Raw genomic sequence first — 26119 nt, forward strand, 5'->3', positions numbered from 1 at the left:
CGTGTCACCCAGGACCCATATCTATCTGCTGTGTCTGCCTCGTGTCACCCAGGACAATAATCTATCTGCTGTGTCTGCCTCGTGTCACCCAGGACCCATATCTATCTGCTGTGTCTGCCTCGTGTCACCCAGGACCCATATCTATCTGCTGTGTCTGCCTCGTGTCACCCAGGAACATCTCTCTTTCTGCTCTTTGATGTTCTTTCATGGAGGAGGAAAGAAAGAGAGGCATCAGTTACAGCTATTCTGATGCTAACGGAGAGGCATCAGTTACAGCTCTTCTGATGCTAACGGAGAGGCATCAGTTACAACTATTCTGATGCTAACGGAGAGGCATCAGTTACAGCTCTTCTGATGCTAACAGAGAGGCATAAGTTACAACTATTCTGATGCTAATGGAGAGGCATCAGTTACAACTATTCTGATGCTAACGGAGAGGCATCAGTTACAACTCTTCTGATGCTGATCAGCTATGCTAACGGAGAGGCATCAGTTACAGCTCTTCTGATGCTAACGGAGAGGCATCAGTTACAGCTCTTCTGATGCTATGGAGAGGCATCAGTTACAGCTCTTCTGATGCTAACGGAGAGGCATCAGTTACAGCTCTTCTGATGCTAACGGAGGCATCAGTTACAGCTCTTCTGATGCTAACGGAGAGGCATCAGTTACAGCTCTTCTGATGCTAACGGAGAGGCATCAGTTACAGCTCTTCTGATGCTAACGGAGAGGCATCAGTTACAGCTCTTCTGATGCTAACGGAGAGGCATCAGTTACAGCTCTTCTGATGCTAACGGAGAGGCATCAGTTACAGCTCTTCTGATGCTAACGGAGAGGCATCAGTTACAGCTCTTCTGATGCTAACGGAGAGGCATCAGTTACAGCTCTTCTGATGCTAACGGAGAGGCATCAGTTACAGCTCTTCTGATGCTAACGGAGAGGCATCAGTTACAGCTCTTCTGATGCTAACGGAGAGGCATCAGTTACAGCTTCAGTTACAGCTCTTCTGATGCTAACGGAGAGGCATCAGTTACAGCTCTTCTGATGCTAACGGAGAGGCATCAGTTACAGCTCTTCTGATGCTAACGGAGAGGCATCAGTTACAGCTCTTCTGATGCTAACGGAGAGGCATCAGTTACAGCTCTTCTGATGCTAACGGAGAGGCATCAGTTACAGCTCTTCTGATGCTAACGGAGAGGCATCAGTTACAGCTATTCTGATGCTAACGGAGAGGCATCAGTTACAGCTCTTCTGATGCTAACGGAGAGGCATCAGTTACAACTATTCTGATGCTAACGGAGAGGCATCAGTTACAACTATTCTGATGCTAACGGAGAGGCATCAGTTACAGCTATTCTGATGCTAATGGAGAGGCATCAGTTACAACTATTCTGATGCTAATGGAGAGGCATCAGTTACAACTATTCTGATGCTAACGGAGAGGCATCAGTTACAGCTCTTCTGATGCTAACGGAGAGGCATCAGTTACAGCTCTTCTGATGCTAACGGAGAGGCATCAGTTATGCTAACGGAGAGGCATCAGTTACAGCTCTTCTGATGCTAACGGAGAGGCATCAGTTACAGCTCTTCTGATGCTAACGGAGAGGCATCAGTTAGCAGCTCTTCTGATGCTAACGGAGAGGCATCAGTTACAGCTCTTCTGATGCTAACGGAGAGGCATCAGTTACAGCTCTTCTGATGCTAACGGAGAGGCATCAGTTACAGCTATTCTGATGCTAACGGAGAGGCATCAGTTACAGCTCTTCTGATGCTAACGGAGAGGCATCAGTTACAGCTCTTCTGATGCTAACGGAGAGGCATCAGTTACAACTATTCTGATGCTAACGGAGAGGCATCAGTTACAGCTCTTCTGATGCTAACGGAGAGGCATCAGTTACAGCTAACGGAGAGGCATCAGTTACAGCTGATTCTGATGCTAACGGAGAGGCATCAGTTACAGCTCTTCTGATGCTAACGGAGAGGCATCAGTTACAGCTCTTCTGATGCTAACGGAGAGGCATCAGTTTACAGCTCTTCTGATGCTAACGGAGAGGCATCAGTTACAGCTCTTCTGATGCTAACGGAGAGGCATCAGTTACAGCTCTTCTGATGCTAACGGAGAGGCATCAGTTACAGCTATTCTGATGCTTCAGTTACAGCTGATGCTAACGGAGAGGCATCAGTTACAACTATTCTGATGCTAACGGAGAGGCATCAGTTACAACTAGCTCTTCTGATGCTAACGGAGAGGCATTCTGATGCTAACGGAGAGGCATCAGTTACAACTATTCTGCTCTTCTGATGCTAACGAGAGGCATCAGTTACAACTATTCTGATGCTATGCTAGTTACAACTATTCTGATGCTAACGGAGAGGCATCAGTTACAACTATTCTGATGCTAATGGTGAGGCATCAGTTACAGCTCTTCTGATGCTAATGGAGAGGCATCAGTTACAACTATTCTGATGCTAATGGAGAGGCATCAGTTACAACTATTCTGATGCTAACGGAGAGGCATCAATTACAGCTCATCTGATGCTAACAGAGAGGCATCAGTTACAACTATTCTGATGCTAACGGAGAGGCATCAGTTACAACTATTCTGATGCTAACGGAGAGGCATCAGTTACAACTCTTCTGATGCTAACGGAGAGGCATCAGTTACAACTATTCTGATGCTAACGGAGAGGTATCAGTTACAACTATTCTGATGCTAACGGAGAAGTATTTAATATGAATATTTCATTCATTTAGATCTAGGATGTGTTATTTTAGTGTTCCCTTTATTTGTTTGAGCAGTGTATTTAAAAAGTGATCCTAAATATAATCACGTCACCAAATAATTGATTAAAGGGTCTACAGTAGCCTCAACAGCACTCTGTATGGTAGCACCACGGTGTAGCCAGAGGACAGCTACCTTCTGTCCTCCTCTGGGTACATTGACTTCAATACAATCCCTATGAAGCTCATGGTTCTCACCACCTCCTATAGACTTACACAATAATTATGATGACTTCCGGAGGACGTCCTCCAACCTATCAGAAGGAGGGCCAGGGGCGCCAAGAGGACCCAGAGGGGTCAGGAGTGGGGCCAGCAGGAGGCAGGAAGGTACAGCGGAGGAGGGGGGCAGGGGGTGCCAGAAGGGCCAGGAGGTTCCATAGGGGCAAGGAGGGGTCAGAGAGACCAGGGTGAGCCAGAGAGCCTAAAAGGGTCCAGGGAGGGGCAGGCAGAGGGGGCCAGATGAATCAGGAGGGGCCAGAGAGACTAGAAGGGTCCAGGGAGGGGCAGGCAGAGGGGGACAGATGAATCAGGAGGGGCCAGAGGAGGAACCAGAGAAACGGCCCCAAGCATCGATCTCCAGCCTGGGCTTCAACCACTGCCTCCCTGGTGCCGTTTCACAAGTGTGTGTGTGTGTGTGTGTGTGTGTGTGTGTGTGTGTGTGTGTGTGTGTGTGTGTGTGTGTGTGTGTGTGTGTGTGTGTGTGTGTTAATGCCAAGACCTACAAGGGCTTTCCACTCAAGTCAAGAAATGAATTTAGCCCCTGAGTCCTGGAACTAATTTAGCCCCTGAGTCCTGGAACTAATTTAGCCCCTGAGTCCTGGCCCACATTTTACTCCAGTCCCAATATCTGATATTTATTTATCCCTGTATTTTCATGTGTTTGGGATTTCACAACATTAAATGCTGTCCTTTGTCAAGGGTAAATTGAGGTGCCCGGGCCACAGTGCATGAAGTACAACGCCTGAGTGCATTGACCATAGTTAACTACTGTATGTCAAGGTCTCGATTGAGACAGATTGTTTGTCAAGGTCTCGATTGAGACAGATTGTTTGTGTTTTGTTTACATTCAGAGCTGGTACATAAATAAATAAATAAATATATATATAAACCAACATAATGTCCTCATTTTGAATGAAATAGACTGCAGTGGTATTAAATAGCATTAACAGGTCACAGTGAGGACATATGGAATCATTTTGAAATGTGTCTCAAATGGCACCCTATCTACATAGTGGAGTGCCTTTGATAGGGTGCCATATGGCCCTGGTCAATGTAGGGTACTATATAGGGAATAGGGTGCCATTTCATGGGAAACAGTCTCTGCCTTCACGGATGAACCTTCATCTGTAAAAACAGATGGTTTATTTAATAACATCTAGCTTAGAGTACTTTACATTTTTTTTTTTTAGATGTGCCTAAATAATCATACGCTTTCATAAGACCATTTCTTATAGTGACTAAAAAACACCTTTAAAAAAACAAACATTCTCTCTCAAAATAATTGTTTTCACAAAACGTCAATTAAAAGCTGTGCGAAAGTAGCCTGATGACTCAGGGGTTCACTACATACTTCAGTCTGAGAGTAGCCTGATGACTCAGGGGTTCACTACATACTTCAGTCTGAGAGTAGCCTGATGACTCAGGGGTTCACTCCAGACTTCAGTCTGAGAGTAGCCTGATGACTCAGGGGTTCACTACATACTTCAGTCTGAGAGTAGCCTGATAACTCAGGGGTTCACTACATACTTCAGTCTGAGAGTAGCCTGATGACTCAGGGGTTCACTCCAGACTTCAGTCTGAGAGTAGCCTGATGACTCAGGGGTTCACTACATACTTCAGTCTGAGAGTAGCTTGATGACTCAGGGGTTCACTCCAGACTTCAGTCTGAGAGTAGCTTGATGACTCAGGGGTTCACTACATACTTCAGTCTGAGAGTAGCTTGATGACTCAGGGGTTCACTCCAGACTTCAGTCTGAGAGTAGCTTGATGACTCAGGGGTTCACTCCAGACTTCAGTCTGAGAGTAGCTTGATGACTCAGGGGTTCACTCCAGACTTCAGTCTGAGAGTAGCTTGATAACTCAGGGGTTCACTACATACTTCAGTCTGAGAGTAGCCTGATAACTCAGGGGTTCACTACATACTTCAGTCTGAGAGTAGCCTGATGACTCAGGGGTTCACTACATACTTCAGTCTGAGAGTAGCTTGATGACTCAGGGGTTCACTACATACTTCAGTCTGAGAGTAGCCTGATAACTCAGGGGTTCACTACATACTTCAGTCTGAGAGTAGCTTGATGACTCAGGGGTTCACTACATACTTCAGTCTGAGAGTAGCCTGATAACTCAGGGGTTCACTACATACTTCAGTCTGAGAGTAGCCTGATGACTCAGGGGTTCACTCCAGACTTCAGTCTGAGAGTAGCCTGATGACTCAGGGGTTCACTACATACTTCAGTCTGAGAGTAGCTTGATGACTCAGGGGTTCACTCCAGACTTCAGTCTGAGAGTAGCTTGATGACTCAGGGGTTCACTACATACTTCAGTCTGAGAGTAGCCTGATGACTCAGGGGTTCACTACATACTTCAGTCTGAGAGTAGCTTGATGACTCAGGGGTTCACTCCAGACTTCAGTCTGAGAGTAGCCTGATGACTCAGGGGTTCACTACATACTTCAGTCTGAGAGTAGCTTGATGACTCAGGGGTTCACTCCAGACTTCAGTCTGAGAGTAGCCTAATGACTCAGCGGTTCACTACATACTTCAGTCTGAGAGTAGCTTGATGACTCAGGGGTTCACTCCAGACTTCAGTCTGAGAGTAGCCTAATGACTCAGGGGTTCACTACATACTTCAGTCTGAGAGTAGCTTGATGACTCAGGGGTTCACTCCAGACTTCAGTCTGAGAGTAGCTTGATGACTCAGGGGTTCACTACATACTTCAGTCTGAGAGTAGCCTAATGACTCAGGGGTTCACTCCAGACTTCAGTCTGAGAGTAGCTTGATGACTCAGGGGTTCACTACATACTTCAGTCTGAGAGTAGCTTGATGACTCAGGGGTTCACTACATACTTCAGTCTGAGAGTAGCTTGATGACTCAGGGGTTCACTACATACTTCAGTCTGAGAGTAGCTTGATGACTCAGGGGTTCACTACATACTTCAGTCTGAGAGTAGCTTGATGACTCAGGGGTTCACTACATACTTCAGTCTGAGAGTAGCTTGATGACTCAGGGGTTCACTACATACTTCAGTCTGAGAGTAGCCTAATGACTCAGGGGTTCACTCCAGACTTCAGTCTGAGAGTAGCTTGATGACTCAGGGGTTCACTCCAGACTTCAGTCTGAGAGTAGCCTAATGACTCAGGGGTTCACTCCAGACTTCAGTCTGAGAGTAGCTTGATGACTCAGGGGTTCACTCCAGACTTCAGTCTGAGAGTAGCTTGATGACTCAGGGGTTCACTCCAGACTTCAGTCTGAGAGTAGCTTGATGACTCAGGGGTTCACTCCAGACTTCAGTCTGAGAGTAGCTTGATGACTCAGGGGTTCACTACATACTTCAGTCTGAGAGTAGCTTGATGACTCAGGGGTTCACTCCAGACTTCAGTCTGAGAGTAGCTTGATGACTCAGGGGTTCACTCCAGACTTCAGTCTGAGAGTAGCCTAATGACTCAGGGGTTCACTACATACTTCAGTCTGAGAGTAGCTTGATGACTCAGGGGTTCACTCCAGACTTCAGTCTGAGAGTAGCCTAATGACTCAGCGGTTCACTCCAGACTTCAGTCTGAGACTTCCATCATTGAAGTTGTTTATGATGACGATGGACACGAGGTGCGTTGCACAAAACAAAGTAATCAGCAATTTGATTGTCTTTAACCAATTACAGTATCAAAACCATATGACGAATTTCCATACCGCCGCCTTAGCCACGTGTGTTCTGGCGCTGGCCCAACCCATTGGTTTCTGGACCAATCAGTGGCTCCGAATGCGTTGGCATTGGGTGAAGAGTCAGGGAGGTAATCAGATCCAGACTCATTGAGGAGAAGAAAGGGTTAGGGTTAGGGTTAGGGTTAGCGTAGCGGGGGGCAGCGTAGCGTTTGGCCGGAACAAGGAGTCTGGGTAACCAGGCACGTGTGAGAGCCCGTTGTGTATGCGTGTGCGTGCATGTGTCTGTTTCCACGTGCGAGAGAGAGAATTGCTTCAGGGGCGCTATATTACAATGTCTGACCCTGTAAAACAACACATTACACTGCACCTATCATACTACTATGACTGACCCTGTAAAACAACACCTATCATACTATGACTGACCCTGTAAAACAACACCTATCATACTACTCTGACTGACCTTGTAAAACAACACCTATCATACTACTCTGACTGACCTTGTAAAACAACACCTATCATACTACTCTGACTGACCCTGTAAAACAACACCTATCATACTACTATGACTGACCCTGTAAAACAACACCTATCATACTACTCTGACTGACCTTGTAAAACAACACCTATCATACTACTCTGACTGACCTTGTAAAACAACACCTATCATACTACTCTGACTGACCTTGTAAAACAACACCTATCATACTATGACTGACCCTGTAAAACAACACCTATCATACTATGACTGACCCTGTAAAACAACACCTATCATACTACTCTGACTGACCTTGTAAAACAACACCTATCATACTACTCTGACTGACCTTGTAAAACAACACATTACACTGCACCTATCATGTGTATGTGACAATAAACCATTCGTTTTTTCCTCCTCGTCCACTTCATTAAAACCAGCTCTACAGAATATCTCTCATTACTGTCACAGCCACAAAAAGACAAAAGAGGGGTCAAATACTAGCGTACTACATACTTAAACTGCATACTATGAGGCATCGTCGCATGCTATTTAGCGGTGTTTAGAAAAACATACGAAGGATGCAGGGCCGTAATGTAGTAGCGGCTCCTGATTGGCTGAGTAGACGCTGGTAAATCAGGTGTGGGTGGATTTTTCCAAATTCAACAGACAAGCATCACATTAATCAGCCTGATAAATAGCTAATTTCCAATTAGATGAATTTATATAAATTCTGAATAGAATAGGAATGGAGATATAGACCTATTCAGCCTGGTTATAGACCTACTCAGGCTGGTAATAGACCTACTCAGGCTGGTTATAGACCTATTCAGCCTGGTTATAGACCTACTCAGGCTGGTTATAGACCTACTCAGGCTGGTTATAGACCTATTCAGGCTGGTTATAGACCTACTCAGGCTGGTTATAGACCTATTCAGCCTGGTTATAGACCTACTCAGGCTGGTTATAGACCTACTCAGGCTGGTTATAGACCTACTCAGGCTCGTTATAGACCTACTCAGGCTGGTTATAGACCTGCTCAGGCTGGTTATAGACCTACTCAGGCTGGTTATAGACCTACTCAGGCTGGTTATAGACCCACTCAGGCTGGTTATAGACCTACTCAGGCTGGTTATAGACCTCCTCAGGCTGGTTATAGACCTCCTCAAGCTGGTTATAGACCTACTCAGGCTGGTTATAGACCTACTCAGGCTGGTTATAGACCCACTCAGGCTGGTTATAGACCTACTCAGGCTGGTGATAGACCTCCTCAGGCTGGTTATAGACCTCCTCAGGCTGGTTATAGACCTCCTCAGGCTGGTTATAGACCTCCTCAGGCTGGTTATAGACCTACTCAGGCTGGTTATAGACCTACTCAGGCTGGTTATAGACCTACTCAGGCTGGTTATAGACCTACTCAGGCTGGTTATAGACCTACTCAGGCTGGTTATAGCTCTCCTCAGGCTGGTTCTAGACCTCCTCAGGCTGGTTATAGACCTATTCAGACTGGTGATAGACCTACTCAGGCTGGTTATAGACCTACTCAGGCTGGTTATAGACCTACTCAGGCTGGTTATAGGCAGACTATCACATTCAACCTATACTGTAGACCATATAGTCCATCTATCCTATTTAAAAAGGACTGAAGACAGAGACAGATGATTTGGTTCCAGTTTACCATATATATTATATATTAGTTTAACCATAGTGTTGTAACATATATAAATTAAATCAAATAGCCTAGTACACACACCAACACTTTTCAACTGATCAAATCATAAGGGCATTGCATAGGTGGAAAAAATAGTGGACAGTCTGGTGCAGCGCAAATTCTGAACCGCTGGATAAACTAAAGCCACTGATCAGTGGGAACAGAGATCAGAGTGACCGCTACAGGTGGACAACAACATTATAAACTAAAGCACTGATCAGTGGGAACAGAGATCAGAGTGACCGCAACAGGTGGACAACAACATTATAAACTAAAGCACTGATCAGTGGGAACAGAGATCAGAGTGACCGCTACAGGTGGACAACAACATTATAAACTAAAGCACTGATCAGTGGGAACAGAGATCAGAGTGACCGCTAAAGGTCTGACCCAAAAAATGAAATCATGAAATAGGTTGCCTAACTTACACGACTGAAACAATCCATTCAAATCAAATGGTTTGATAAACATGACATTAATACCACCGCCAGCCACATCCCGAATCCCCGGTGCCGACATATTCAGAAATCAAAAAAATAGTTTAGTATTTAGTTTAAAAAGCTCTGAGGAAGGCCAATATAACAATATAACACTTTTCAATGAGAAAACAAAAAATCAATTTTGGCAAAAAAATCTAATAGAAAAGACTTCTGTTTTCCAAGATGTCAATCAATGCTGTGGTCGTTTTAATAAGGAGAACAAAAAAACTACTTAGCCTACATTCGAACCTCACCTTCAGGAGCTTCGGGCATCTTACCAATTAAATAGCCTAGTTGTGTTGTTGGTTCCTTGAACAGAACTAGAGCCCATCACTAGCAGCCCACCTCTTCCAATGCATTGTGGAAACGTCTTCATCTAATTCCACTAAGATGAAGATCTGAGATCAGTATTACATCCTGGCATTTCAACTATACTCTGATTGCATACGTGTCCCGCCATTCGTTGATTTCGGGAAACACAGCCCCGTGTCTAATTTGATCAGCTGTTGTCAACAGAAATGAGTAGGACATCCAGGGGCCAAAAAGTTTACTCGATTTAAGAAACGTTACATACTATTATGGCCTATGTATAGAATGTATATTACTATATTAAACTGTATTTATTTTCCCACATACTCAAACGGCTTACTGTTTAGGACACACATGTATGGGTATTCGGCCATGGCCAGTGGTTATGTTCCAAAATAGCACCCTATTCCCTATATAGTGAACTACTTTTGACCACGGACCATAGGGGTTCTGATCGGAAGTAGTGTACCTCAAAACACATATATATATATTTTGTGTACCATTTGGAATGCACAGAGTGAAATGAAATGACTGACATTTAACACCCGCTATTATCTTTAAAAATAGCAAACCCCCCCCAACAATTTACCACTCCAAGGGTTCAATTAGAAACCCCATTTCCAATTGAGATTTTCTAACGGGGAATTATCAGAGGCGAGAGAACGTCTGTTTCATGTTTTAATTTGAGAGAAAGAGAGAAAAAAAAGATTTGAATTTCCTTTTTTTTTTCTCCATGGTGGTAATGCTTTATTAAAACAGCCAGCTAATTGGCCTTCATTCCCTGTTCCCTGAAGATAACTAGGCCTTAGTACCCTTCACCTGCTAGAAGTGATGTCGGAGAGAGTACGGATCAACACTTCCAGTATTTCTGTCCTCATAGGAATGCAGTGCAATTATGGAGATGTTAATGGTTACAAATGGCACAATCATCCTTGTGACAGTCTGTGTGGGTCTGTGTCTGTGTGGGTCTGTGTCTGTGTGGGTCTGTGTCTGTGTGGGTCTGTGTTTGTGTGGGTCTGTGTCTGTGTGGGTCTGTGTTTGTGAGGGTCTGTGTTTGTGTGGGTCTGTGTTTGTGTGGGTCTGTGTCTGTGTGGGTCTGTGTCTGTGTGGGTCTGTGTCTGTGTGGGTCTGTGTCTGTGTGGGTCTGTGTTTGTGTGGGTCTGTGTTTGTGTGGGTCTGTGTTTGTGTGGATCTGTGTTTGTGTGGGTCTGTGTTTGTGTGGGTCTGTGTCTGTGTGGGTCTGTGTTTGTGTGGGTCTGTGTTTGTGTGGGTCTGTGTTTGTGTGGGTCTGTGTTTGTGTGTGGCTTCTTACCTTGATCGTTGGCCATCTTGTCTGGATGTTCCACTGAAAGAGAGAAAGAGAGCGGGATAGAGAAAGAGAGATAAAGAGGGGGAAAGAAAGAGGGGGGAGAGAGAGAGAGAAATAACAAATAACAATTTAGTGGTGAAGATTGTCATGGGGTGAAGAGAGAGAGAGAGAGAGAGAGAGAGAGAGAGAGAGAGAGAGAGAGAGAGAGAGAAACAGAGAGAAAATGACAGACCGAGAGATGGTATCTGTGATGCTCACTGCTCATATTTGTGTATTGAAGATCTAATAATTAAAATGTGGTTAAGTATATGGGGAGGAGGTGGAAACACATTTGATATCCATCAATAACGATAGGGCACCTGGTATAGACAAAATGGAAAACTATTGAGAATGTTAACAGACTATCACTACCCCGATGCCTTTAACCGAAGCCAAAAGGAACATTTGTCCACAGGCGTGGAAGGAAGCGAAAGTAATTCCACTACCTAAATATAGTAAAGAACCCTTTGCTGGCTCTAACAGCCACCCAATTAGTTTGCTGCCTGTTCTTAGTAAACTGACGGAGATAATTGTGTTTGAAACAAATTTTTTGAGAGAACAAGTTAACTACTGACTTTTCAGCATGCATATAGGGAAGGGCACTCAACTTGTACTGCTCTGACTCAGATGACTGATGATTGGCTAAAGGAAATGAATAATAAGATGATAGTTGGAACTGTACTGTTAAATTTCAGTGCAGCCATTTTGATGTTATTGATCATAAATTGTTATTGAAGAAAACTCACTTGCTATGGCTTTACATCACCTGTCATCACATGGTTGGAGAGTTAATTATCCAATAGAACTCAGAGTATTCTTTAATGGACGCTTCCCTAACATCAGATATGTACTGTGCGGTGTCCCTCAAGGCAGCTCCCTTGGGCCGTTACTCTTCTTTATTTTGATATGTATTGTTAAATTTCAGTGCAGCCATTTTGATGTTATTGATCATAAATTGTTATTGAAGAAAACTCACTTGCTATGGCTTTACATCACCTGTCATCACATGGTTGGATATGTACCGTGCGGTGTCCCTCAAGGCAGCTCCCTTGGGCCGTTACTCTTCTTTATTTTGATATGTCTTACGATATGTCTTACGAGAAGCTAAAATCACTTTGTATGCTGATGATTGCACACTCTACACATCAGCACCTACAGCCAGTGAGCTCACTGAAACTCTTAGTCATTGCCAGAATGAGTAATTAACAGTAAACTGGTCTTAAATACATCTAAAAACCAAAGGCATTGTATTAGGTTCAAAACATTCTCTTAGACTTCAACTGGTGTTGTACATAAAGGGTGTGTGACCATTGAACAACTTGGAGAAGCTGAACTCCTAGGAGCAACATTGGATGGTCAGTTATCAAGTCATATTGACAAAGTTGTTGTGAAGATGGGGGAGAGGTATGTCTGTTGTAAAAAAATAAAAAAAATAAACCATCTGCGATTTTGACACAAAGATCCTCTGTACTTGTTGTTTAGGCTCTGGTCTTGTCCCATCTTGATTATTGTCCTGTAATATGATCAGGTGCAGCAAAGAAAGATCTAGCAAAGCTGCAGCTGGCTCAAAACAAAGCAACACGCCTTGCCCTTTAATTTTTTCAAAACTTTTATTTAACTAGGCTAGTCAGTTAAGAACAAATTCTTATTACAATGACGGCCTAGGAACAGTGGGTTAACTGCCTTGTTCAGGGGCAGAACGACAGATTTTCACCTTGTCAGCTCGGGGATTCGATCCAACAACCTGCCGGCCAGAACTAACATCTACAACATGCATCAATGTCTTTTACGGTTGAGGGTTGAGGAGAAATTGACTACTTTGTCTTCCAGTCTTTCTAGGAAACATTTGTGTGTCTATTTGCATACACTTCCAACAGACATGCAGCACCAGATGGGTTTCTTCACTATGGCCAAACCAAAAAAAACAGATTTAATGCGTCCCTTAGTTATGTATAGAGCCGTGTCGTCGTGGAATGCTCTGCCACCACTCAGACAAAAAAGCAGGTTTAGCTTTAAAAAAACCCAGATAAATAACATCTTGTTTCACAGCGCCTCTCTTCTATCTAAAAATGTAATGTAACTGTACCGTATATAACAATATGTATATATGAATAGTGTGTACATAGCTTTTTTTTAATCTCTTGCTCTCTTGTCCCTTATTCTATTACATTTGATCGACACTCTAAAATCTATTTTTCCATTTTCGTGCTCCCTCAATAGGATACAAAAGGCTCAAAGCACTGAACACCCACAGAAGTGAGGAGAAAGAAGTGTATAAATGCAGACCAGCTCAACTACAGTAAGACATAATAACAATGATTCATATTGAAAACTTGTAACAGATGTTCTCTATCATTTACTGTAAATGTTCATTGCCATGATAATAGATCAGATATCTGAGCTTGATTAGTAGTATTTAACTAGAGACCGTATTCTTAAAGAGTTATAAAAATAGGAGCGTTGATCTAGGATCAGATTATTATATTATGTCAGCCTATTCAGAATAATCTATGTATAAAGGCAAAACTGATCCTAGTTCAGCTCTCTGATATGCTTTATGAACACTGGCCCAGGATTTGTGTCACGCCCTGACCTTAGTTATCTTTGTTTTCTTTATTATTTTGGTTAGGTCAGGGTGTGACGAGGGTGGTATGTGTGTTTTGACTTATCTAGGGTTCTTTGTACATCTATGGGGTTTTGGTATTGTCTAGGTAAAATGTAGGTCTATGGTGGCCTGAATTGGTTCCCAATCAGAGGCAGATGTTTATCGTTGTCTCTGATTGGGAATCCTATTTAGGTTGCCATTTTCCATTCAATCAGAGGCTAGCTGGGAATAACAGGTGTGGATGGAAATCATGTCAGAGGCTAGCTGGGAATAACAGGTGAGGAAGGAGATCATGTCAGAGGCTAGCTGGGAATAACAGGTGTGGAAGGAGATCATGTCAGAGGCTAGCTGGGAATAACAGGTGTGGATGGAAATCATGTCAGAGGCTAGCTGGGAATAACAGGTGTGGATGGAAATCATGTCAGAGGCTAGCTGGGAATAACAGGTGTGGAAGGAGATCATGTCAGAGGCTAGCTGGGAATAACAGGTGTGGATGGAAATCATGTCAGAGGCTAGCTGGGAATAACAGGTGTGGATGGAAATCATGACTCCTCCAACTGGGAATCAGGACTGGATGTGAGGATGACAGGGGAGAAGGTAGTTAATGGGACTGGATGTGAGGATGAGAGGGGAGAAGGTAGTTAATGGGACTGGATGAGAGAATGGTAGTTAACGGGACTGGATGTGAGGATGAGAGGGGAGAAGGTAGTTAACGGGACTGGATGTGAGGATGAGAGGGGAGAAGGTAGTTAACGGGACTGGATGTGAGGATGAGAGGGGAGAAGGTAGTTAACGGACTGGATGTGAGGATGACAGGGGAGAAGGCAGTTAATGGGACTGGATGTGAGGATGACAGGGGAGAAGGTAATTAACGGGACTGGATGTGAGGATGACAGGGGAGAAGGTAGTTAATGGGACTGGATGTGAGGATGAGAGGGGAGAAGGTAGTTAATGGATGTGAGGATGAGAGAAGGTAGTTAACGGACTGGATGTGAGGATGAGAGGGAGAAGGTAGTTAACGGGACTGGATGTGAGGATGACAGGGGAGAAGGTAGTTAATGGGACTGGATGTGAGGATGACAGGGGAGAAGGTAGTTAACGGGACTGGATGTGAGGATGACAGGGGAGAAGGTAGTTAATGGATGTGAGGATGAGAGAAGGTAGTTAACGGGACTGGATGTGAGGATGAGAGGGGAGAAGGTAGTTAATGGGACTGGATGTGAGGATGAGAGAAGGTAGTTAATGGGACTGGATGTGAGGATGAGAGAAGGTAGTGAACGGGACTGGATGTGAGGATGAGAGGGGAGAAGGTAGTTAATGGGACTGGATGAGAGAATGGTAGTTAACGGGACTGGATGTGAGGATGAGAGGGGAGAAGGTAGTTAATGGGACTGGATGTGAGGATGAGAGAAGGTAGTTAACGGGACTGGATGTGAGGATGAGAGAAGGTAGTGAACGGGACTGGATGTGAGGATGAGAGGGGAGAAGGTAGTTAATGGGACTGGATGTGAGGATGACAGGGGAGAAGGTAGTTAATGGGACTGGATGTGAGGATGAGAGAAGGTAGTTAACGGACTGGATGTGAGGATGAGAGGGGAGAAGGTAGTTAACGGGACTGGATGTGAGGATGAGAGAAGGTAGTGAACGGGACTGGATGTGAGGATGAGAGGGGAGAAGGTAGTTAATGGGACTGGATGTGAGAAGGTAGTTAACGGGACTGGATGTGAGGATGAGAGGGGAGAAGGTAGTTAATGGGACTGGATGTGAGGATGAGAGAAGGTAGTTAACGGGACTGGATGTGAGGATGAGAGAAGGTAGTGAACGGGACTGGATGTGAGGATGAGAGGGGAGAAGGTAGTTAATGGGACTGGATGAGAGAATGGTAGTTAACGGGACTGGATGTGAGGATGAGAGGGGAGAAGGTAGTTAATGGGACTGGATGTGAGGATGAGAGAAGGTAGTTAACGGGACTGGATGTGAGGATGAGAGGGGAGAAGGTAGTTAATGGGACTGGATGTGAGAAGGTAGTTAACGGGACTGGATGTGAGGATGAGAGGGGAGAAGGTAGTTAATGGGACTGGATGTGAGGATGAGAGAAGGTAGTTAACGGGACTGGATGTGAGGATGAGAGAAGGTAGTGAACGGGACTGGATGTGAGGATGAGAGGGGAGAAGGTAGTTAATGGGACTGGATGTGAGGATGACAGGGGAGAAGGTAGTTAATGGGACTGGATGTGAGGATGAGAGAAGGTAGTTAACGGGACTGGATGTGAGGATGAGAGGGGAGAAGGTAGTTAACGGGACTGGATGTGAGGATGAGAGAAGGTAGTGAACGGGACTGGATGTGAGGATGAGAAGGTAGTTAATGGGACTGGATGTGAGAAGGTAGTTAACGGACTGGATGTGAGGATGAGAGGGGAGAAGGTAGTTAATGGGACTGGATGTGAGGATGAGAGAAGGTAGTTAACGGGACTGGATGTGAGGATGAGAGAAGGTAGTGAACGGACTGGATGTGAGGATGAGAGGGGAGAAGGTAGTTAATGGGACTGGATGTGAGGATGACAGGGGGAAGGTAGTTAATGGGACTGGATGTGAGGATGAGAGAAGGTAGTTAACGGACTGGATGTGAGGATGAGAGGGGAGAAGGTAGTTAATGGGACTGGATGTGAGAAGGTAGTTAACGGACTGGATGTGAGGATGAGAGGGGAGAAGGTAGTTAATGGGACTGGATGTGAGGATGAGAGAAGGTAGTTAACGGGACTGGATGTGAGGATGAGAGAAGGTAGTGAACGGGACTGATGTGAGGATGAGAGGGGAGAAGGTAGTTAATGGGACTGGATGAGAGAATGGTAGTTAACGGACTGGATGTGAGGATGAGAGGGGAGAAGGTAGTTAATGGGACTGGATGTGAGGATGAGAGAAGGTAGTTAACGGACTGGATGTGAGGATGAGAGGGAGAAGGTAGTTAATGGGACTGGATGTGAGAAGGTAGTTAACGGGACTGGATGTGAGGATGAGAGGGGAGAAGGTAGTTAATGGGACTGGATGTGAGGATGAGAGAAGGTAGTTAACGGACTGGATGTGAGGATGAGAGAAGGTAGTGAACGGGACTGGATGTGAGGATGAGAGGGGAGAAGGTAGTTAATGGGACTGGATGTGAGGATGACAGGGGGAAGGTAGTTAATGGGACTGGATGTGAGGATGAGAGAAGGTAGTTAACGGGACTGGATGTGAGGATGAGAGGGGAGAAGGTAGTTAATGGGACTGGATGTGAGAAGGTAGTTAACGGACTGGATGTGAGGATGAGAGGGGAGAAGGTAGTTAATGGGACTGGATGTGAGGATGAGAGAAGGTAGTTAACGGGACTGGATGTGAGGATGAGAGAAGGTAGTTAACGGGACTGGATGTGAGGATGAGAGAAGGTAGTTAACGGGACTGGATGTGAGGATGACAGGGGAGAAGGTAGTTAATGGGACTGGATGTGAGGATGAGAGAAGGTAGTTAATGGGACTGGATGTGAGGATGACAGGGGAGAAGGTAGTTAATAGGACTGGATGTGAGGATGAGAGAAGGTAGTTAACGGGACTGGATGTGAGGATGACAGGGGAGAAGGTAGTTAATGGGACTGGATGTGAGGATGAGAGAAGGTAGTTAACGGGACTGGATGTGAGGATGAGAGAAGGTAGTGAACGGGACTGGATGTGAGGATGAGAGGGGAGAAGGTAGTTAATGGGACTGGATGTGAGGATGAGAGGGGAGAAGGTAGTTAACGGGACTGGATGTGAGGATGAGAGAAGGTAGTTAATGGGACTGGATGTGAGGATGAGAGAAGGTAGTTAATGGGACTGGATGTGAGGATGACAGGGGAGAAGGTAGTTAATGGGACTGGATGTGAGGATGAGAGGGGAGAAGGTAGTTAATGGGACTGGATGTGAGGATGACAGGGGAGAAGGTAGTTAACGGGACTGGATGTGAGGATAAGAGAAGGTAGTTAATGGGACTGGATGTGAGGATGAGAGAAGGTAGTTAACGGACTGGATGTGAGAAGGTAGTTAATGGGACTGGATGTGAGGATGAGAGGGGAGAAGGTAGTTAACGGGACTGGATGTGAGGATGAGAGAAGGTAGTTAATGGGACTGGATGTGAGGATGAGAGAAGGTAGTTAACGGGACTGGATGTGAGGATGAGAGAAGGTAGTGAACGGGCCTGGATGTGAGGATGAGAGGGGAGAAGGTAGTTAACGGGACTGGATGTGAGAAGGTAGTTAATGGGACTGGATGTGAGGATGACAGGGGAGAAGGTAGTTAATGGGACTGGATGTGAGGATGAGAGGGGAGAAGGTAGTTAACGGACTGGATGTGAGAAGGTAGTTAATGGGACTGGATGTGAGGATGACAGGGGAGAAGGTAGTTAATGGGACTGGATGTGAGGATGAGAGGGGAGAAGGTAGTTAATGGGACTGGATGTGAGGAAGACAGGGGAGAAGGTAGTTAATGGGACTGGATGTGAGGATGAGAGGGGAGAAGGTAGTGAACGGGACTGGATGTGAGGATGACAGGGGAGAAGTAGTTAATGGGACTGGATGTGAGGATGAGAGGGGAGAAGTAGTTAATGGGACTGGATGTGAGGATGAGAGGGGAGAAGGTAGTTAATGGGACTGGATGTGAGGATGAGAGGGGAGAAGGTAGTTAATGGGACTGGATGTGAGGATGAGAGGGGAGAAGGTAGTTAATGGGACTGGATGTGAGGATGAGAGGGGGGAAGGTAGTTAATGGGACTGGATGTGAGGATGAGAGGAAAAAGGTAGTTAACTGATAGGCTGAAAGCAACTGTGAGAAAGGTTAACGATAGGCCCGAAAGCAACTGTGAGAAAGGTTAACGATAGGCTGAAAGCAACTGTGAGAAAGGTTAACGATAGGCTGAAAGCAACTGTGAGAAAGACTGCTCATCCCGTACCTTTGTTAGTCCTGAAGTGGATGGGGTCTGACAGGGGACCCACTCCCTTGGCATTCTTAGCCTGGATCCTGAAGTAGTAGACTGTGTCCAGGTTCAGGTCCATCACCTGGTGGGTCAGACGGTCTCCACTGATACTCTCCATTACCCAGTCATCTATAGGCATGTTCTTATCCAGGGTGTAGTACAGGATATAGCCTGGTAGAGAAACAACACAAAGAGGAAGACTGATTAACCCTAACCGTAACCCAGTCATCTATAGACATGTTCTTATCCAGGGTGTAGTACAAGAAATAGCCCGGTGTGTTAGAAAGATAACAACACAGAGAGAGTCTAAGTAACAACCCTTGACAATTACTTTAGGAGTTGACAAGACAGCACAAAACAGATCTGTGACCAGGCTAGAGTTTTGTCCAGTGTAGAACAAAATGTAGCCTGGCAGGCCACAAAGACAATACAACACACTGGCTGAGGAATCATCCCCGCTGCAACAACTGTTTTGGTTTACTTATCTTTTTATTTTTATGCTCTTAGTCATGTTCCAGGGAACCTTACGTCATTCTATTGCACACGAGCTGAGTCATGTAGTCTACAGACCTCTACATCATAACAGAATCAACAGGTAGCTGAGTCATGTAGTCTACAGTCTACAGAATCAACAGCGGTATCTTCACAATTAGTGTTATTTTCATTGTTTACAAGTAATCACTAGAGACATTATATACCAGGATAGAATATGTGGAACACAAGAAATTAACATTCAGTACGACAAGCAGAGCTAACCTGATACCCTACAGGTCATTCAGTACGACGAGTAGAGTTTACCTGATACCCTACAGGTCATTCAGTACGACGAGTAGAGTTTACCTGATACCCTACAGGTCATTCAGTATGATGAGCAGAGATAACCTGATACCCTACAGGTCATTCAGTACGATGAGCAGAGATACCCTACAGGTCATTCAGTACGATGAGCAGAGATACCCTACAGGTCATTCAGTACGATGAGCAGAGATAACCTGATACCTTCCAGGTCATTCAGTACGACGAGCAAAGATTACCTGATACCCTACAGGTAATTCAGTACGATGAGCAGAGATAACCTGATACCCTACAGGTCATTCAGTACGATGAGCAGAGATAACCTGATACATGACAGGTCATTCAGTACGATGAGCAGAGATAACCTGATACCTTCCAGGTCATTCAGTACGATGAGCAGAGATACCCTACAGGTCATTCAGTACGATGAGCAGAGATAACCTGATACCTTCCAGGTCATTCAGTACGACGAGCAAAGATTACCTGATACCCTACAGGTCATTCAGTACGATGAGCAGAGATAACCTGATACCCTACAGGTCATTCAGTACGATGAGCAGAGATAACCTGATACCCTACAGGTCATTCAGTACGATGAGCAGAGATAACCTGATACCTTCCAGGTCATTCAGTACGATGAGCAGAGATACCCTACAGGTCATTCAGTACGACGAGCAGAGATAACCTGATACATTCCAGGTCATCCAGTACGACGAGCAGAGATAACCTGATACCTTCCAGGTCATTCAGCCTTAAAACAGTCTTTAAAGATTGCAGTAGAAGCCTGGTATTTGACTGACTGTGTCCCAAAGGACAGATTGACTGACTGTGTTCCCACATAGTTAGTGTGGGGAGCAGGGAACAAGGAAACAGCATCCATCTACCACACACACAGTTCTGTCCGCAGGGAGCACTCTATTGGCCGTAGTCTGACTTCAGTCGTCATCAGGATCATTACTGGAGACTGATTTACAACATTGAGGAGAGGAGAAGGGTGGAGAGGAGAAGGAGAGGATGGGGGAGGGGGAATAGGGGAGGAAAAGTGGGGTAGGGTGGGGGAAGAGGAGGGATGGAGGAAGAGGAATGGAGGGCGAGGAGGGGAAGAGAGGAAGGGAGGAGGAGGGGAGGAGGATGGGAGGAGAGGAAGGGAAGGGAGGGGGAGTGGAGGAATGGAAGGAAAGGAGGGGTGGAGAAGGAGAGGAAGGGAGGGGGAGGAGGACTATGGGTCTTCTATGGGAGAAGGGGAGGGTAGTGCTTGGGTCCAAGGTGGAGACAGTACTTTAGACTAGATAAAGGGTCCAGGGTGGAGACAGTACTTTAGACTAGATAAAGGGTCCAGGGTGGAGACAGTAACAGTACTATAGACTAGATAAAGGGTCCAGGGTGGAGACAGTACTATAGACTAGATAAAGGGTCCAGGGTGGAGACAGTAACAGTACTATAGACTAGATAAAGGGTCCAGGGTGGAGACAGTACTATAGACTAGATAAAGGGTCCAGGGTGGAGACAGTACTATAGACTAGATAAAGGGTCCAGGGTGGAGACAGTAACAGTACTTCTGTTCTTACCCATGATCCGTCCGTTAGTCTCCATGGGGGGTTGCCAGCTAATCAGAATAGCTCTGGGTCTCCCCTCACGACTGATTACCGTCAGGTCCTTGGGGGCGGAGCTGGGAGCTGTCAGCCAATCAGGATAGGAGAGAAACAGGAAGTAAGTGTCAGAGGTCAAGTTTATACCACCAACAACATCGGTCCTAATTCTGTCATCACGTCATCAGACATTGATGCTGATTTGAGGCATAATTAATCCTGAGGTTTAATTAAATCGTTGTAAACACGTTGTAAACACATTGTAAACACATTGTAAACACGTTGTAAACACATTGTAAACACGTTGTAAACCCATTGTAAACACGTTGTGAACACATTGTAAACACATTGTAAACACATTGTAAACACGTTGTAAACACGTTGTAAACACATTGTAAACACGTTGTAAACACATTGTAAACACATTGTAAACACATTGTAAACACATTGTAAACACGATGTAAACACATTGTAAACACATTGTAAACACGTTGTAAACACATTGTAAACACGTTGTAAACACATTGTAAACACGTTGTAAACACATTGTAAACACATTGTAAACACGATGTAAACACATTGTAAACACATTGTAAACACGATGTAAACACGATGTAAACACGTTGTAAACACGTTGTAAACACATTGTAAACACGTTGTAAACACATTGTAAACACGTTGTAAACACGATGTAAACACATTGTAAACACATTGTAAACACGTTGTAAACACATTGTAAGCACGATGTAAACACGTTGTAAACACGTTGTAAACACATTGTAAACACATTGTAAACACATTGTAAACACGTTGTAAACACATTGTAAACACATTGTAAACACGTTGTAAACACATTGTAAACACGTTGTAAACACGTTGTAAACACATTGTAAACATGTTGTAAACACGATGTAAACACGTTGTAAACACATTGTAAACACGTTGTAAACACGTTGTAAACACGATGTAAACACATTGTAAACACGATGTAAACACATTGTAAACACGTTGTAAACACATTGTAAACACATTGTAAACACGTTGCAAACACATTGTAAACACATTGTAAACACATTGTAAACACGATGTAAACACATTGTGAACACGTTGTAAACACATTGTAAACACGATGTAAACACATTGTAAACACGTTGTAAACACATTGTAAACACATTGTAAACACATTGTAAACACGTTGTAAACACGTTGTAAACACGTTGTAAACACGTTGTAAACACGATGTATGAAGGAAAACTAATGGTGTAGCCAACTAATATTATTGTATTTGTTTCTGTTATTGTATTTCTGTTATTGTATTATTGTATTTAAAATAAAATGGTCTGACATGGTCATTTCTTATCAAGAACAGAGGTAAAATATCCCCGGACACTCCGTATATAAAATGTGTAACTATTTTAAAATATATATTTTTTTACCTTTATTTAACTAGACAAGTCAGTTAAGAACACATTCTTATTTACTATGACGACCCCCGGCCAAACCCGGATGGCGCTGGGCCAATTGTGCATCGCCCTATGGGACTCCCCAATCACGGCCAGTTGTGGTACAGCCTGGAATTGAACCAGGGTGTCTGTAGTGATGCCTCAAGCACTGAGCTGCAATGCCTTAGACTGCTGCGCCACTCACTTCAACACTGTCTGCACCTGGGTCAAACCTTAAAACGTGGTCGTTTTTTTACTTATGTTTATTTTTTGGTTGCCAGTTTGCTTTAACACACAGGTCCATGTAATCTCCAGTTGAATGAAATCCAATGGTAATGTTACACAGTGCTTCATTCCTCCTGCTGGTTGCAACGCTCCCCAGGAGACCTTCTAACAACACAGTCTGTTATTGGCTAAACAAAAGGGAATTGTAAAAAACGTGTCTTTCTGTAATGAAATGTGATCTGTGGACAGGCTTCCCTGATTGCAGCATAAATATATACTCCGAAAGGGTTCTTAGGCTGTCCCCATAGGAGAACCCTTTTTAGTTCCGGGTAGAACCCTTTTTAGTTCCGGGTAGAACCCTTTTTAGTTCCGGGTAGAACCCTTTTTGATCCCGGGTAGAACCCCTTTTTACTTACAGGTAGAAGAAGTATTTTGGATTCCATGTAGAACCCTCTGTGGAAAGGGTTCTACCAGGAAGTGGAAAGGGTTCTACCTGGAACTCAAAAGGGTTCTACATGGAACCAAAAGGGTTCTACCTGGAACTCAAAAGGGTTCTATCTGGAACTAAAAAGGGTTCCTCAAAGGGTTCTCCTATGGGGACAGTGGAAGAACCCTTTTAGGTTCTAGACAGCATCTTTTTTTTCTGAGTGTATCTTGCACACGTTCTGAGACCAACACTCTCCGCTGAAAACAACTAAATTATGAAACTAAATTAAACATCAAAATCTCTGTTTTAAAAGTACTTCCCCAGGACTTCCAATCCAACAAACAGTTGGAGTGGTTGTGTGGTTTTTATTTACACGTATGAATTTCTAACTATGTTTGTTCTTACATCAAACCATTTTCATATGTTCCTGTGTGTCCATTCCCACACCATAAAAGGCACAGTAGTGCATCAAAAGTAGTGCCCTCTATAGGGAATAGGGTTTAATTTGAGACACACAGTGTGTTACACCAAAAGGGAACTGGCATTGACTTTGATTAAGTGGCTGATACAACAGAGCTTTTCCACAGCAGCACATTATACTAAAAAGCATAGAATGTCAATGCATTTCCAAAAAAGGATTGGGTTGACAAATGAATGTAGACATTTAGAAAGCACACGATGTACTATTTCACAAGGATAATTAGAGTTGCAGCGAATACATATAATTTAGTGGTGATGACAGGCTGTGTGGTAGTTATTTTTGACAGAGAGAGAGAGAGAGAGAGAGAGAGAGAGAGAGAGCGAGAGAGAGAGAGAAAGAGAGTGAGAGGAAGGAGAAAAGGGAGAGATGAAGAAACAAAAAGAGAGGTCAAGATCATGAGAGAGAGAAAGAGAGAGAAAGGAGACAGAGACAGGGTACATACTGTAGATAGAGAGAGAGAGAGAGGGTAGATACTGTAGATATAGAGACAGAGAGAGGGTAGATACTGTAGAGAGAGAGAGAGAGAGAGAGGGTAGATACTGTAGATATAGAGACAGAGAGAGGGTAGATACTGTAGATATAGAGACAGAGAGAGGGTAGATACTGTAGATAGAGAGACAGAGAGAGGGTAGATACTGTAGATATAGAGACAGAGAGAGGGTAGATACTGTAGATATAGAGACAGAGAGAGGGTAGATACTGTAGATATAGAGACAGAGAGAGGGTAGATACTGTAGATATAGAGACAGAGAGAGGGTAGATACTGTAGATAGAGAGACAGAGAGAGGGTAGATACTGTAGATATAGAGACAGAGAGAGGGTAGATACTGTAGAGAGAGAGAGAGAGAGGGTAGATACTGTAGAGAGAGACAGAGAGAGGGTAGATACTGTAGAGAGAGAGACAGAGAGAGGGTAGATACTGTAGATATAGAGACAGGGTACATACTGTAGATATAGAGACAGAGAGAGGGTAGATACTGTAGATAGAGAGACAGAGACAGGGTAGATACTGTAGATAGAGACAGAGAGAGGGTACATACTGTAGATATAGAGACAGAGAGAGGGTAGATACTGTAGATAGAGAGACAGAGACAGGGTAGATACTGTAGATAGAGAGACAGAGACAGGGTAGATACTGTAGATAGAGAGACAGAGAGAGGGTAGATACTGTAGATAGAGAGACAGAGAGAGGGTAGATACTGTAGAGACAGAGAGAGGGTACATACTGTAGATATAGAGACAGAGAGAGGGTAGATACTGTAGATAGAGAGACAGAGAGAGGGTAGATACTGTAGATAGAGAGACAGAGACAGGGTAGATACTGTAGATAGAGAGAGAGAGACAGGGTACATACTGTAGATAGAGAGAGAGAGGACTCACCTGCTTCGTAAGTGGTGGCATGAGCGGTCATACTCCACGTGCTAGACTTGCGGCCCTTGGTAACCATGACAGCGAACTCGTACATGGTGTTTGGCTTAAGGCCAGTGACGGAGTGGCTGAGGGCTGTTGTGTCTGCAGACTAGAGAACGAAACAGGAAGTGAGTTCAACAATGGTTCTGTTGTGTCTGCAGACTAGAGAACGAAACAGGAAGTGAGTTCAACAATGGTTCTGTTGTGTCTGCAGACTAGAGAACGAAACAGGAAGTGAGTTCAACAATGGTTCTGTTGTGTCTGCAGACTAGAGAACGAAACAGGAAGTGAGTTCAACAATGGTTCTGTTGTGTCTGCAGACTAGAGAACGAAACAGGAAGTGAGTTCAACAATGGTTCTGTTGTGTCTGCAGACTATAGAACGAAACAGGAAGTGAGTTCAACAATGGTTCTGTTGCCGGCAAACACGTCACTTAGTAACAATTTCAGTCAAACGATTTTATTGAACATTTCAAAATGTGACAGTGAAAGAGCAAAATGTCTTAAGAATTACTGTGGCATTTCTGCTGCAATAATCAAACTTCTATTCACACTACACCTAATATAAAGCCAACATGGCCACGTGATTATTAGTAGGGGCAGTTTGGACCTGAAACAGACACTTTCATTCACCGCAAACTACCTTCTCAGACTGTTAGCCAACGTTAGGGAATGGTCACCGCTTACACAAAACAAATGGGACATGTTAGTTAACGTTAGGGAATGGTCACCGCTTACACAAAACAAATGGGACATGTTAGTTAACGTTAGGGAATGGTCACCGCTTACACAAAACAAATGGGACATGTTAGTTAACGTTAGGGAATGGTCACCGCTTACACAAAACAAATGGGACATGTTAGTTAACGTTAGGGAATGGTCACCGCTTACACAAAACAAATGGGACATGTTAGCCAACGTTAGGGAATGGTCACCGCTTACACAAAACAAATGGGACATGTTAGTTAACGTTAGGGAATGGTCACCGCTTACACAAAACAAATGGGACATGTTAGTTAACGTTAGGGAATGGTCACCGCTTACACAAAACAAATGGGACATGTTAGTTAACGTTAGGGAATGGTCACCGCTTACACAAAACAAATGGGACATGTTAGTTAACGTTAGGGAATGGTCACCGCTTACACAAAACAAATGGGACATGTTAGCCAACGTTAGGGAATGG

At 44.3% G+C, this 26119-nt stretch overlaps 1 protein-coding gene across 1 annotated transcript in view; it reads right to left on the reverse strand.

Annotated features, from left to right (window-relative positions):
* Positions 1-26119, reverse strand: part of LOC112238656 (netrin receptor DCC-like) — a 115336-nt gene that overhangs the window by 85388 nt on the left and 3829 nt on the right. Inside the window, exons 2-5 of the mRNA XM_042302763.1 lie at positions 24905-25043; positions 20929-21036; positions 18542-18736; positions 10946-10978 (exon numbers count right to left, since the gene is read on the reverse strand). Of these exons, the coding sequence (XP_042158697.1) occupies positions 10946-10978; positions 18542-18736; positions 20929-21036; positions 24905-25043 (475 nt within the window). The remainder of the gene's footprint in view (positions 1-10945; positions 10979-18541; positions 18737-20928; positions 21037-24904; positions 25044-26119) is intronic.

This window comes from Oncorhynchus tshawytscha, linkage group LG20 (assembly GCF_018296145.1).
Source record: "Oncorhynchus tshawytscha isolate Ot180627B linkage group LG20, Otsh_v2.0, whole genome shotgun sequence".
Classification (NCBI taxonomy): Eukaryota; Metazoa; Chordata; class Actinopteri; order Salmoniformes; family Salmonidae; genus Oncorhynchus; species Oncorhynchus tshawytscha.